The sequence below is a fragment of the Xiphophorus maculatus genome, chromosome 9 (genome assembly GCF_002775205.1).
Source record: "Xiphophorus maculatus strain JP 163 A chromosome 9, X_maculatus-5.0-male, whole genome shotgun sequence".
In the NCBI taxonomy this organism is placed as follows: Eukaryota; Metazoa; Chordata; class Actinopteri; order Cyprinodontiformes; family Poeciliidae; genus Xiphophorus; species Xiphophorus maculatus.
In genome coordinates this window covers 6,363,080-6,376,548 of record NC_036451.1, presented here as the reverse complement: position 1 = coordinate 6,376,548, position 13,469 = coordinate 6,363,080, and the positions used below count along the sequence as shown (strand labels likewise).

The following is a 13,469-nucleotide window of genomic DNA, read 5'->3' as shown; positions in this document are numbered from 1 at the left end:
TTGTTCAGCGAGTTGCAGCCGTTAGCTGAGGAACTGGACAGTAACCTGAGGACAAACGCTACCTGAGCGGTCTCCTCCTCATGCCGCCTCTTGTCCTCCTCCGTCTCCACCAGCCGTTGTTTGGTGCTCAGCAGCTCTTTGTTCAAGACATCGGCCTTGTCTTCAGCCTGACCGAAACAACACCACACAAGTTATCAACTAGCCGATGTAGGTACCTATATAGTTACCTAATGTCCGGTACAAACTGCAGGGTGACACTGTTTTCCTAAAACAAAGTCCAGGTGTTGTGTTACCTGGTCCAGATCGTTCCGCAGGGCGATCTTACTGGTGACCAGCTCATGTGCCAGATCGTCATTCTCCTGCTCCAGCCTCATACTGGCTTCTTGTAGACGCCGGTTCTCTTTCTACACACACACACGCAAAAAAATAACACACACATTTAGGATCAAGATCAGGGTGTCTGCAGGTCTCAGAAAGTCAAATGTACATTTTTTAAAGGCGTTTTTAATGCCACCATGAATAAAACTTAAGACAGAAAAAACTATAAATATATCCTGTTGTGTTACAATCAAGAATAGCAAAAGTGGTGAAATCTCCAGGAACTGTTCAGCGGCTTCACTGTAAAACATTTGAGCAGCATTTAGTTGTGTCTACTGTCTTCTACTCTTTAAGTCAAATAAATGTAGCCAGTTTCAGATTTTGAACCTAAATGTGAGTTTATGAAAGATAAACTTACAGTAATAAGTTGTTTTAACTTTTTATTAATTTTGTCAAATCTCCAAAAGTTGAATAAACCAGAGTTTTCAGGTTAACACTTAAAAAAACTGAAAGAAGAAAAAAAACGGAGTGGGAACTATTTCCCAGAATGCCTAGCGGTATGTTTTTGTATCCTGAGATGGAAGTGCGTTACATTGATCTGGCTCCTGTGTTTTATTAAGGCAAATGTTTATTTTGATGCAGTTCTCAGTTTGCAAAGCTCGAGGATAATGTCCTGTTCACACTAAATGTTTCTGAGCCGAATTCATTGGGATGTTTAATTAAAGTCATTATCAGATCAGAAATTTTGTTCATTTTGAAATAAGAATTTAAATTATTCTGAAGAAAAATAAGTAGCTATTTTAACTTGATGTTGTGTGAAGATAATAGTGAAATGTGGCTCTTTAACTCGGTGAGGGCAGTTTTTTTTCTTCCATATTGTGAAATTATTATTTGGTTTAAATTTCAGCATTAAGCACAATCTCACAATTCAAGATTTATGAACTTATAAAACAATGTTTAGACAAGTTGTCTCTTGTTGCTAAATCAACTCCATAAACTTTAATTTCTAAGTAAAAAAAAAACAAACTATTTTCTTGTCGACTAAAATTACATTTTTAAGGCAGCCGGTGGATTTTCATGTTCAAGTTAAACCACCTTCAGATGTTTTACAGTGTTCGAGCTTCTTCCTCTCCCAAGGCTCTCTACAGTCACAAGCTTAAATGTTATTTTGCACAGAATGCCCTCGCTTCATCTGGGTTGGTGATAAAACGCACTAATCTGCAAGTGGAACTAGTAATTTTTTTATCAATATTACTTATTTTAATAAGCTCCTATAGTTTGCTGAAAAGTTACTTGTTAGTTTTGTCTTATTTAAAGTGTAAGATATTAGCACTAAAAACTAGACCAGAAATATTTGGTAAGATTTTGTGTTTATGTTTTGGAGATGTGATTACAGAAGCTGTGCAGTCAGGGGTCCAGTCTGATTTATTTTTTTTTTGGTCAAAATTCCTGGAAGCGGCCGTGTCCACACCGTATCCTGAAGTCGCTTTATGTCCCATTAGTGGAGTCTCATGACTGCCAGGCTGGCAGTAAATGTGTCACATGACAAGGATTGTCAAGGATCGGTCATCTGACCCTGATTTCCCTGTCACTTTCAAAATAATTCCATTTTCTAATGCTTGAGTGACACTAAACTTACATAAATATTCACGGATATATGCATGAGAGACCTGAACTGATGGCTCAGCTTTCATATCTATAAAAACAAGTGCAGGGAGATGATCAACCAACACCAAATTGAGTCATTTTTGCTGCGGGTACAAATGCATCAAATTTATATTTTTATAAAACTCTTGTTTGTTATCACTGTCTAATCAAACCATTCTCCTTAAGTAACAAAACAGAAAAATATTTCTGATTATATAAACAGCACAACTCTAAACATATTTTCATGAGAACGTGTTTTGGAGCAGAGGAAGCTTACCGAGCGCCTGTCCGCAGTCAAAATGTCCACAGATAGAGCGATTAGAAGCCCTGACTAAACTTCAACACATGATCCTGACAGCCTCACTTTCCTGTCACACACTTCCCAGCCACGCTTTCTCTCTCAACAGACTCCCTTTTCCATTTATGAATGCTTCTATTTTCTGTTGCTCTGAATACCAAAAGCGTGACAGAAGAAGAGTAATTGACCAGACTTCACATTCACACATGCAAAAAAATACATACCTCACATTTGAAATCTTCCAACTCCAAAGAGCTTTTTTATTTTAATTGAATTCTGTTATCTGCACCAAAAAAGCAGGAGGTTTCTGGATTTTTCTCGTGAGGAGTAAAAGTGATTCCAGAGCAGCTACGTCAAGCCTAACATCTTATCTGCAACTAGAGTCTTCCTTCCTTTCTCTGCTACACAATTAGGTGTTTATCCTGCAGCGCATCGCCCTCGTCTCTGGGAGAAAATGACCACAATCAACTCTGGATGTTTGTCTATGCTGGTTGTTTATGTGCTGCTTAAAGATGATTGGTTCCAATGCAGTACATTTAAACGTAGAAAACTTTTGTGTCTGCACTTTAGTAACTTGTACTGCCTTCTACCAGTTTAGCCCAACATTCAACCAGCCCTCAACAATTAACAATTATTCATCTTGAAAATCTTAAAAGATTTTGATTGTAACATAAGAACAAGTTAACCAACTATAAAATGAGTAAGAAATCACTCTAAATACATTCTACATCCAATCTCAACATATTCTTGAAGGTCATTTGACAAGCAATTTAGTTCAAGTCTACAATTCTTAAAAGATGTACCAACTTTGAATTTTAGCCTATCATAAATGAAAAGAAAAAACACATAAATACTCTTTTTCTTTTTCTCTACTGAAAAAGAGTATTTATATGGACGATTTCTCAAATCGCCAGTGATGTTGAGAAAAGATAAAATATTTAAGCTTCATATTTATTGTGATTACAAAATTATTTGTCTTGATCAGTTCAGATGAGTTCACACCTTTGTGGATATTAAAATCATAGTCAGTATATTATTGTCAATGACGGTTGATGAACAGATGATTGATAGAATCATAAATGGACAAAATTTCTGTATTGCATTTCTAGTCACACTGATCACTCCAAGCATTTTACACTAGAGTCACATTCACACAATCGGTCAGTTTTAACCAAAACAGTTAAGACTGATCAAAACAGAGACAAATGTAACTCAGACAGTCATTTGATGCTCCGTAGGTTTGGAGAATTTCAAACTGACCGGCAAAAAAATCCACAACCACCCACATGCATACAGATTTACATAAAGCTTAAACATTCATACGTGACATCATTGTCACAAACAAGAATACATACACTGAAGTCACTAACCAACAAATTTATTCTAAAGTTAATAGAAATCAACAAGAAAACAAGCAAAATTAATAAACTAATAAGTTAAATTCAAAGACTTAAAAAACAGACAAATGGCTCCAACACCAAAAAGCAGTCTGGTAAGCAAAATGGGCTGGAAGAAGCTGGAATCGAACCAGTGACTTTTGGATTGCAAGACGACTACGCCTCCCATTCAGTGGTGCTATTAACTAAATGGTTAGCTGGAGGGGTGGATGGACAATTGGAAAGATGGACAGAGAGAAGGATTAACAGAAGGATGAAGGGATGGATGGACAGAATGATGGATGAATGAATACACAGAGGGTCGGACAAACAGACAAACAAATGGATGGATGACTTCTGAACAGAGAGATAGATAACGACATAATATTCTTTTCTTTGCGACAACCGCCTGTCATTTCTTTATATTTTGGAACAACAAACAATTTCCAATATGGAGATATCATGGCACATCCTCCATCTTTGAGATTCTGCTCTTGACTTTAATGACAGACCATCCTGAGTGAATTAAAGGATCAGTAGTGCTAGCTTTAATTCAGCTTCACTGTCTTCCAGCAGGAGATTAAAAAGAACTAAATTCACCCCATCATAAACCTCTTCATGCAATCTTACAGGTTTGTAGTCGAGATCAAAGTTTTTCCATGTTTAAAGGCTACATTTTATTTTCCTTTTTTCTGCTAATCCAGACGTGGAAAATACTGAAATCAAATGTAATAATTTTGCAGAGTTTGTAGGAACTCTGGTGGTGATTCAACTAGTATGACTTGCTTTAATAAAAAGAAAACAGAGAGATTGTTTGGAAAAGTAAGAAAATCTATGAACAGAACTAAAAAGTGAAGGAGGCCTAATCATCTGCCTCATCTTTTACATTTATACCTCATCATGAACAAAGATGTTGCTGCTGAGCATATCTGACTCAAGGCAGAATAATATAAAACCTATTTTTAAAGATGTTAGCATCATTAATGACAAGTGAGTGCTGCTTGGTGAGTCACACTGGAACCAAAAATACTTTCACAAAGAGCACAACACTGTCTAAAAGAGCAAAGCCGTTTCTAATATTAGAAAAAAAAAATATTTCCAGTATAAACTGAGAGATAAATTTAGCAGAGACAAAAACACCTTCTCTATCAGCATTTAGATCAAGTTGAGAGTTTTTCAAACCTGGTATCGATCGATGGGGTCTTCTTGTTGCAGCTGGCTCTCTCTCAGCGTCTGATACTCCTTCTCAAACTTTTTCAGCTTTTTGGTTGGAACCTGAAAGAAAAAAAATAAAGTTGAAAATTAAAAAATTATTCAGAACTCTGTAAATGCTGTTTTATTAAATGTCTGCAGGCTTAATAAAAGGTTAAATGTCTCATTCAGATTTATCCAGAGGAAATCAACAGAGCAGCTGCTTTTTAGCATTAATGTGACTTCAACTTCTTTGCTCTGAGATATGATTAATGATTTTATGCGAACATTAAAACAACACACACTCAGTTTGGCTTCTTCCTTAAAGGGAAAGTAGTCTCTAAGTTCCCACCAATTTAGAGCTGCAGGATCTTGATGCTTTTCTTCAGCAGCAGCAGTGACAATAAGTTCAAACCTGGAAGGAGCTGCAAAAACGTCAGACTATAGAAGAGATTCAAACAATCAGTCAATCAATCGAAGGCGAGCGTCTTGCATGATGCATGCCTGATCCAATGCGTCTGAATAAAATGGCTGAATTAAAGGTTAGTAAGGATAATACAAATCTACACAAATTTTTATTTCTAAAAGAAAAATTTTGAAAATTAAAACCTTGTATCTTCCTTGATAATTGTGAAATAATTTGGGTTTGTATTCCACAAAAAATTCAAATAAAACCCATCAAAGTATGAGGCTGTAAAATGTAAAAAAGTTTTAAGTGTATTTTTTTATTTATCTTCTGACTGTATTCCCATAATTTTGAGTAGAATGTTAGGAAATTTATTTTTCACTCATCTTCATATGTAGACATTCAAAAATGGAAAAAATAGAGCTAAACTCTAAAATTAAAGTTTTTGGCTCTACAAAGTCAACTGTACATCTTGGAAACAAAAATTAAACAACATTTTTGGCACACAGGAACCTAATATTACCATAAAACACCTCAAATTCAGCTAACGTCAAACAGCACAACACTTGTACCCATTTACATCCACAGGTATATGCAAAGATCTACCTGCAGATGTCTGCTGCATCAACTGAAGTCATTTCACACTAAACAACTTGCAGGTGTTGTTTAGTAAACATAGATCATGTTGTTTGACAAACAGCTGTGAAATATCGTTTGGCTCCAACTGTGACTCATAATTTCACTACCCCACGCCTCAGTCTGTGCTGCAGGTAGATGGTGATGTTATCTCCCTGGAGTGGAAACAGCGTTGCCACCGTCGAGGTTTGGGATTGCATGGCCAACCCGGTCACATGACCTCTCTTCTGAGACCGGGATGCGTTTCATTTCAGCCTCTCACAAGCTGAATTTGAATCCAAGGAAATGATCTGTTTTATATTTTCTAATAGGTTGTTTGTCCTCCAGTAAACTTCATCAAACATTTAGAGAGCAAGAGAGAAGTGGTTTCATTTAATCAGATGAATTTACTGAGTCTTTCTTCACCTGTTTCCAACTAACAAAAATAGAAGTGATTGGTTAATTTCACAGATTCACCAAGAAATCACCTGGTGACCAGAATCGGCTTGACTGCAGTTTCTTTGAAGACATTGAAAGAAAATGTAGCTTAGGAAGCTGAAATACTTTGGCATGATGCTATTTGACAGATTATTGAGTGTTGTTTGCAAAGCAGCCAATCAAGGAGTGCCATTTATTTGTTGCTGATTGGCTGCACTGGAGATCCAAGGAAATCTCTGCGTTAGTACTGAGATGGTTTTTTACTGTGGGTCATAATGAATTTTTATTATTTACCATCATTATTTTTTTTCTCTCTCTCTCTAATTTATTTTTACATTTTATTTATAGTTATATAACACAGTTTAAGAAGAATTTATAGTTGTACATTGAAAGGAGTTGGTACTTTTTCAGATGCTGTATGATTGATTATTTACAATTGCCATTATTATTACTATTATTATTATCCATAGATTTTCTTGTCCTATGAGTGAGTTTGTAACCATTTTGTCTATGTAACATAATTTATTTGTTGGCTCTTTAGCCCCGTATATTAAACAGGAACATGAATATTATAACATGGTTTTAATTACACATTTGTGATAATTATTGAGTCAGTAATAAATATATGTTATTTCACTTCTTCCTATTTCTTTTCAAACAGAAAAGAAGTGATAAACTAATTATTTTTGTTCAAACTATTAGCATCTATTTAGGGGCTCTATAATCTTTGTGGATTTTATCTATTTGTGGGCAGCTTCCAGGATATAAACACTATCTTTGAATCTTTTCAAGGCTAAATCTGATTGTAAACTTTAAAAAAAGGCCTAAGAACTAAGGCAGAGATGTTTGTTTTCCAATGAAAGAGCACATTGTGCACTTCCAATATTTGTATTAAGGTCAAAAACTGTTTCTGAAGATTAACAAAAGTCCTTGAAATGTTTCCTTCGTATAAATTTACATTTATCTTCTACATTAGCATCCTAAGAGATTGACTCAATGATAAATGATTCACTCTGGAGTTCACAGTTGAATAACTTTTTTTTAAACCACATTTTGTGTTCGTTTTAAGGTTTGTTTCTACTGCCTTGTGCTGACGTAATACTTTGCAATGCAGATGCCCTTCATTGATAAACCGTTGAAGCGAAAAGCAGTGTGCAATACGTGGGCTCCACACTGACCTGTTAGTTCACCGTACAATCTTATGACCCGAATCAAGTCGGTGATGTCTGCTAACATCACAGCTCATAAATCAGGCAAACAAATTCCCACCACATACCAGAAAATTCAGCCTCTGATGGATGACTGACTATCACTTTCTTCTGTCTCACTGGTGATAAACTGAACAGACATTTTCCCAGAAGGCATTGGCACTACTACGGAGCAAAAGGGACGACTAGAGATAAGTTTTGAACACCAACAACCTCAACACACATTTATAAGTATGACCAGTTCAGCTTATTCTTGTGTTTTGCCCTCATTGTCTTTTCCATTAGTTCCTGATGAGGTTTGTTTACCTTATTGAGTTGTACCATGCTTGGTCTACATGCAACAATATTTTAATGTTTGTGTCTACTAAATGTAACTTTATTACATTTACTTCTGTATGTTATAATGTGACCTTAAAATAAAACCCAAACCATCCCTACCATGCTTTTAATTGGGACCGGCTGCTTTGTATTGTTCATTCAAACTTATATTTAACTTATGAAGCTTGCATTTCACAGGAAGTGATACCAAAGAAGCCTTTTAATGATGAGCTGATAACATGGTTTGTTTATCAACCCTTAGTTTCCTTTTGTGAAACACAGCATGACAAAACTAAATTAAAAAAAACGACTAACTTCCCTTTGGCTCATTTCTTCAGCTGAAAACTTTGACTTTTGGTTTTTCTGTCATTTTTACCAACATGTTCTAAATAAATAAGAACTAAAGTATTCACTGAGACATCCTTCAAATCTCTGACATACTTCACAGAAATGAAGCAATTTCATGACGTCATTTTTATTTCATTTTTAGCCCAGTATTTTTATTCACAGTGCATGTATATTAGTTTTATATGAGTCACCCGACAATTGACCTTGAGAATTACACAGGGAGTGACACTTTTCTTAATCTTTACTTCACCACCAAACTTTTCATTTTGAAGACATTTCTAGATTTCCATGGACAAACTAAATTAGAGCGCAACATCTTCAGCAACTCACATGACATCTATATGCGCATGTAGCTCCAGAGGACAAAAATGCATCCTCAAATGCTCCATTTCCAGAACATTTGGTGTGATAATGAAAGGTCAGAAGGTCAGCACTGATAGAGGACACACAATTATACAATAGAAAATGGTACCAGGACCACTTTTAGCTTCCTGACCTGAATCCCTGACTCCGAAAATGGAACTTTAGTCCCAAAACTCCTGGCTTAGATCTCAAATCAGGTAATAAACAAAGCCAAACAATATGAACTTTACTGCAAGGTTACTGGAGAAAAGCTCCAACATGACAGAGAAGCCTCAACGTTTGAATATTAAAATAAGCCAAAGCCACCTGGAGATTAGAGGAAAACGAGGTCAAAGAATTAAATTACCCACGAGAGGGAAGCTCAAACCCGTGCACACAATTACTCAATTTACCCCAAACGTCAGAAACGGTTCCTGAAATATGAACACCCACACGCTCATTCAAGAGTACGCAGCATCAACCACGTGGAAAAAAATACGTAGTTTCACTAAAAATACATCTTTCTAAGAGCAGTTCTATGCCAGTTTTCTGAATTAAATAAAGAGAAAGACAAAAGAGAGAAGAAAACAGAGCAGACCTACCACAGGTCTGAAAGATCGCAGCGGTTTAGAGTGAGCGACCAAACAAGCCAAGGTGTCCTCCTCGCCCGGACGATCCACTACATGAGCGTCGTAGGCCACCATGATGGACACCTCCTGCATCATCTTGGTTCCTGCTGGCTCCGAGCAGCGAGGAGGAGGAGGGGTGGACGAAGAGGAAGGAGGGAACCAAGTGGGGAAGTAAAGCAGCCGCGGCTGAGAGGTTTTGTTTCTCTCTGAAAGTGCAGAAGGCGACTGGCTGCCTTCAAGAGTCCCACAGAGGCAAAGCCACGCCCACCGAGGAGGAGGAGGAGAGCGGAGGGAAGGGAGAGAGCAGCACAACACACCTGTTTGTCTCTTCCTCTCCGTAACGCTAGAAGTGCGTGACAGAGGAGGATGAGTTTGCTATTTCTTCCTCTCCACTGAGCACTTCCCTCTTTCTGCTCACTCTCTCTTGTTTGTGCTCCTCCCTCCTTCAAACGCTCTTCAAACGGGCTGCAGTTTTTTCTGTTTCCTGCTGCTAGTAAAAATAAAGATAAAGGCCTGTTTACACAGTTACACTCTGTATAAGTGTGTATGAGTGACAGGAAGGAAGTAGTCACATCAACCTTTCATTTTGAAGGTTGATGTGATCCTTCAGTTACATTTCCACAGTAGTAGGCGCAGAGAGGGAAAATTCAAAGCTCCTGCAGGATCCCAAAGGAATCAATTAAAGCTTTCAATAAAACTCCTTCAAGAGATCTGATAACAGCTTCTCAATCTGCTGTCAGGAGAGAAACATTTTATATTAAAGAAACAAACCGTGACAAATCATTTCCATCATCAACATCAACTTTTTCCATCATTAAAGCTGTGTGTAACTTTTATAGAAAATATTTCTTTACACTTTATTATTATTATTATTTTTTTAAACAAATCTTTAATGTGACCTTCAACCTTTGCAACTAAAAACAAAACAAACTGGGGTTGCAGCCAGCGATTATTAGCTTGCCCACTGAGTGCTGTAATAAACTAAAACTGATCACTTTAAAAGTGGTTAAATGTTCTGCAATGATCTATATAATGATCCAACATGTGGCCATTAGCGGTACCTGGTATTATTCTTGACTGCAATTCAAAAATATTAAAAATTTAGCTCTTGAGCACAGGTGGTCGATGCAGGTAGTTTATTTTTAATTGCAGCAGAAATCTTGGTCAAATATAAAGTATTCCTCCTTAAATAACCACACAAATCTATTTAGGTCCAACCACACAGTGACCTAAATCTGACTCTTATGGCTCCAGACCGATGAAAATTTTGCTAAAGTTTTCAATAAAGACCTGATAAATATTTCTTTAAATAACACAAATCTACAAAAAACCCTCTTAAGTTTTGGCTCTACAATTGTTTACACATCTCTTTACAATAAAGAACAAATCTGACTACTTCATTTATTTAATTAAACTATCAAGTTGGTAAAATAAAAACATCACAGTACAAGTTTTTCTTAAAAATATGACAGATTTTATGACAATTTTGGCACAGGTGACAAAAAGTTTGTACACCCCTGAGTTATTAGGTCAAAATGGCTACACATGTTTCAGTGTGACATTCGATGTGCTTCACTCATTTGTTACACTATCTTTCAATATAAAAGACTTTCAAAGGTAAATTTGCATGAAAGTATTCTTTATCTGACTACCTGTGAGGTTGGAGTCGCCCGATTCCTCTGCATAGTTCCTGACAAACATTCTTGACCTTTCCTACACAGGGTCAAACTATAACCAACCTCCAGTTCCCACCATGTTTGTAGGTTTACATTTATTTTTAGATCTTGGAAGTTTAAATATTAATACAGTTTCTGCGTCTTCACCCATGATTCAAAGTTATGATTTAAGTCTACGGTTTTTCAACACTCCTTGCTCTTATTTTGCCTTAGTTTGGAAAAGAAACAAAGGTTTATTGAAGTTTAGGTTCTCAGCTGGTTAATCAATCAACCCCATTAGTAGGAAATAAATGCAAAGACTTTCATCTGCTTTTTCAAAGTCATCACTCTGGTTGTGGGTATGATGGATTTTTCAAAACGGCTGAGAAATTCAAATTCCTCCGAAAATCCGCAGAAAGCTTAAGCCACTCCACCCGTTGTGTTCATCAAGCAAAGGTGCCGAGAAATTCTTTCGCCGTTTTAAGCTGCTTATGAAGTTCGGCTGATCCGATTTAAATGCTGACAGACGAAAATATGGGGAAGAAAGGGGAGGGTGAGGAAAAGCAATGCATCTTGTATAAGATGGTCTGCCTTCTGAGTAGGATGAAGTATGAGTATTACATTCATACTTCATGAAAAGCAAAAGTACTTTTCTTAGTGTTGGCCTTCATCAAGAAATTAACATTTTCAGCTACATAAAAGAGTTTAAATGTTGTTATTTATTTACCTTGTGAATTGGTGCTATAAAAAACAGAAATTAAAAATGATTGCATATATATTTATTTTGAAAGCAAAAGCAGATAAATCTAATAAAATTCCTACACATTGTTGATAAAAATAATGCTAAAGTCACCCACAGTAAGGCAATAAACAAGGAAGTATATAAGAGTAAAAGAAAGAAAAGAAGGAAAGGACGGAAGGACACAGAATGATGTGAGGTAGGATACAAAGAAAAGTGTATAAAATAATAGTGTAAAAGAAAGGAAACAATGAAAAGAAGGAAAGGAAAGATAAAGGAGAACATAAGAAAGGAAAGAAATGAAGGACATAAGAAAAGTAAAAATGCAAAAAATGAAGAAAGAAAGGAAGGAAAGCAGAAGTGAGAGGGGAAGTAAGAATGATAGGCAACAAGGAACTACGTATTTTAGTTATTTAAATGAGGAAATGAGAAAAAAATGAATGAAAGAAGGAAGGAAGCAAGGATGAAACGAAGGAAGGACGGACCAAATATTTTGACATTTGGATAAGAATAAATTCTGGAATACAATTCTTTTATTTTTTCCACACTTATTCAGACATGGAAAATAAATTCCAGACTGTTCCAGATTATGATGTAAATTATACATTTACAAGCGTAAATGTATAATTAAATTATGTAAAAGTAAATTATGATGCATGTGAAGCTTTCATAGACAGGAAATGTGTGTGTGTGTGTGTGCGTGTGTGTGGGTGTGCGTGTGTGTGTGTGTGTGTGTGCGATGCTGTTACACTGTAGGCTGATGTGACCTGCTCTGACCTGCAGGGGGCTGAAGTTAGATGGATAAGACAGAAGTGAAAACAGAGTGAAGAGAAGAGCATGAAACGCATGACAGGCATCGTTTCATCTTCATCTCTATCCGACTCACTTCATGCCGTTGCATCCACAGGGAATATTCTATTTAAAGCTTGAAAGTGGTTTAAAAATATAACAGAGGAGGGGCATAAATTCATGAGGAAAGCTCCAGGCAATCACAGATGTTTTTGTATGTTTATGTCATTCAAGATGTGTTCATGATCTGTATTTTTTTTACCTCATGAGTGAAAAAATGAAGGTTTTTTTGGTTTGTGATTGTTAGTTTACCTTCCTTTAACTTCACAGATCCTAAACAATTTTTTGAAAAATTCAACCAGAGATCCCTACAGATGAGTACAAAAATCTACCGGCTCCAAATTAAACAAAATTGGCAACCTGATCAAAGGCAACGGGCGATTTTTCTAACAAATTTAAGTTCAGAAAAAATGCAGGCAAATAAAAATTAATTGTTAACCAGAATCTGACAATTTTCTGCTTGCTTGGGGGTGATCTGTAACAATCAGGTTGGAAACTGAATTTTTTTAATCTTTTTCTGCTCTACCAAGTTGCACTAACAAAAACAACCCTTAGTGTGGACGTTGTTAATAAAAAGAGAAGTCTCAAACTTAGGCTTTTGCATTATTTTTGAGGTGGTACCGAGATGGAAGAAGCTTTTTTTTAAAGAGAAACTGTATTTTCAGAGATGTATATTAAATGTATGAACTCCTTTAGGCTGTGAGAGCGAGTTAAACCTCTACAGATAACAGGATCACCAAAAAGCAGCTTCCTATTATTTCAGCTTTCAACCTCTATCTGTTAAGGAACGTGGAAGATTTGAATATCCTGGCACTTTGCAGGGATTATATTTCTATAAACAAGAAAATGTCTGCAATAAGGTCCTAATTTAGTGAAACAATAAAAGTAATTTCTTTTGCAATTTCCCCTTTTTTAGCGTAAAATGCGACGCCCTGTTTTATTAACAAAAAAAAGATGAAGTTGTGTTTAATCAGGCAGATGGCCTTGCTTAAGACAAGTAGAATAAGGATGAAAAAATCTATCCCTGAAAAATATTTCAAACCAATAGGGAAATTGGACAGAAAATCCTAATCATCCACCCAATTGCATTTT

The 13,469-nt window shown here is 36.2% G+C and overlaps 1 protein-coding gene across 2 annotated transcripts in view; it reads right to left on the bottom strand.

Moving 5' to 3' along the window:
- Positions 1-13,469, bottom strand: part of rabgap1l (RAB GTPase activating protein 1 like) — a 116,870-nt gene that overhangs the window by 6,577 nt on the left and 96,824 nt on the right. Inside the window, exons 1-4 of one of the 2 annotated variants that reach the window (XM_005800839.3) lie at positions 9,108-9,568; positions 4,822-4,914; positions 294-404; positions 63-167 (exon numbers count right to left, since the gene is read on the bottom strand). In XM_005800839.3, coding sequence (XP_005800896.1) covers positions 63-167; positions 294-404; positions 4,822-4,914; positions 9,108-9,230 — 432 coding nt within the window. In that variant the 5' untranslated portion in view covers positions 9,231-9,568. Of the gene's footprint in view, positions 1-62; positions 168-293; positions 405-4,821; positions 4,915-9,107; positions 9,569-13,469 lie in introns of those variants that run through there. The other variant, XM_023339056.1, reaches the window with a different exon arrangement.